This window comes from Sphaeroforma arctica, assembly GCF_001186125.1.
Source record: "Sphaeroforma arctica JP610 unplaced genomic scaffold supercont1.5205, whole genome shotgun sequence".
Lineage (NCBI taxonomy): Eukaryota > Ichthyosporea > Ichthyophonida > Sphaeroforma > Sphaeroforma arctica.
This window is the reverse complement of record NW_014035353.1, coordinates 1-2,069: the sequence shown is the minus strand read 5'-3', so window position 1 is coordinate 2,069 and position 2,069 is coordinate 1. Positions and strand designations below refer to the sequence as shown.

The following is a 2,069-nucleotide window of genomic DNA, read 5'->3' as shown; positions in this document are numbered from 1 at the left end:
ATATATATTCTTATATGTGTACATATATACTTACGCTCACTCTTATTTCTCACAAGCTCTCCATTTCGTTATAGTCGTCAAAATCGTCATAGTCACTATCGTCATCTCCGTCGTCCAATCCAATGCCAGCTGTAAGTGGTCGATTATCCCTGTCTCGAGCGCTGGCACTCCTGTTGTTCGTCCTATCTGTTCCAGCCATGCCCATTACACCGCCAAGATCATCTGCTCAAACGTTTGGACGGTATGATCAGATGAGCTATATTTGTTTTCTCGGAATATATATTTTTCTTTTCCAACGGCTATAGTAGACTAGACATTCTGTTGGGGTTCCATAATTTCGATATAAATATAATAGAAGGGGTGAAGTTGGACAAGAACGAAATCTATGACTTTTCTATATTCAAAATTGAATTTTCTGGAGAGTCCATACAAACGTCAGCAATACACGTGTTCTCCATCATAGTCGCATGTATGCTTAGGGTTCGAAGCTAATAATTATCATGACGCCCGAGGCTAGTTTCTGAGGCTTAAAAGCCCGCTTCCTCGTCCCAATAAAGAGCATCTTTATACAGTCAACTTAGAGATGGACGTCACAGCAACACAATCACTACATGCATTGCTTGACATAAAGACAGCCAGCCTTTTGCCAAATATGGCTACTCCTAAGAGCGGGGATCGGCCTCGATATCGTCCTAGTATACTCGCATACCATTGACAGTACAACTTCGTTGGAAACGCACGCCAAACTAGTATTGATTTGTTCCAACTTTGTGTTGTAATGCTCACATATTTGGCATCTAAGGCCGGACATCACTACACAATCGCCACAGGCATCTGCAGAGCGACTACAAATAGAAACTGCCTTTTCTTGCCGAAGACGATCACACCCAATAAAACCACACGTGACATATCAAATGTATCGAATATGAATATAGTCACTCACGTTTTAGAGTCGGTCGTCGCTGTACAATGATCACCACTGGTGTGGCCAGCGCAACTATAAATAGAAACAGCCAGTTCATGCCAAATACGACAGCGCCAAACACCGGGTAGTTGTAGGACAACCGCTGCGAGAAAGCTGCCGCGCGTGTGATAGTGCACACTCCACCATCGTGAGGAGAGGTTTCACAGGGCACGATGGTCCCGTTCTGTCGTAAATAATGTTGCAAAATGGGTTAGTTATCAATCAGAGCAACATAAGTAGTGAACCAAGTGTTAATATGGTCATCACACAACGTATTCAGACTCTAGTATCCTGACCGTTTGCATCTATCTTCATGGCTGAGAAAATAATATAATATTGTCATTATTTCGGCGGCCAAACATAACGCGTCGTCGTGCTAGCGGAAACATGCTAAAGTGCATGGATATACTGGTTTTAATTTGTTCTACGACTGCACACAACCATTTTTTTTCTATTGCCATAATAGTACTACATTTCTGTGAACCAATATTCACAACCAAAAATGATACTTACATTGATATATGTCTGGCTACCGAACATCACATATTGTGGAGCCAGTGTCAGCATACTGATGTGCATGGACATGATGATCAGCGCCAGAGACACCGAGATCAACAGCAGCCCATGGATGGTTGTGCCACCGGAACGGACATCATACAGCTAAAAGTGTTCGATGAGAAAGTATTGTATAAAATTGATTGGAAAGGAATTGATGCAGAAACAACGTGAAGAGAGATTGATGCGGAAAAATAAAAGAAATGCAAGAAAAATGGGACAGAATACTTAAAAAGATAAACTAAAGGACGCAACATCAGTCTGCATCAAATCTACCATCATTCGGCCGTGGTAGCGCAAAGTCCGGGATGTAATTGAGAAATTCAAGAACAGATAGTAAGGAGGATTATAGCCCGAACATGTAATGATCTAACAACCACAAGAAAGAAACATCATCATCATGCATTGTCACGGCCACAAAAAGTTAAGACTCGTGATGAAATTAAGATTGGAGCACGGTGGCCGAATAAGAAATCAGCCAATTCATGAGCTTGAACATAAACAGCCACACCTAAAAGAACAATGATCCACGGATGCGCTGAAATGATAT

General features: G+C 41.8%; 1 protein-coding gene across 1 annotated transcript; it reads right to left on the bottom strand.

Moving 5' to 3' along the window:
• Positions 1-21: 21 nt before the first annotated feature.
• Positions 22-1,629, bottom strand: SARC_14860 (hypothetical protein). Its single transcript, XM_014291009.1, has 3 exons — positions 1,478-1,629; positions 944-1,148; positions 22-222 (listed from the first exon to the last, which is right to left on the bottom strand). The coding sequence occupies exons 1-3, from the start codon at positions 1,547-1,549 to the stop codon at positions 50-52; spliced, it is 450 nt and encodes a 149-aa protein (XP_014146484.1). The 5' UTR covers positions 1,550-1,629; the 3' UTR covers positions 22-49.
• Between the last annotated feature and the right edge of the window lie 440 nt (positions 1,630-2,069).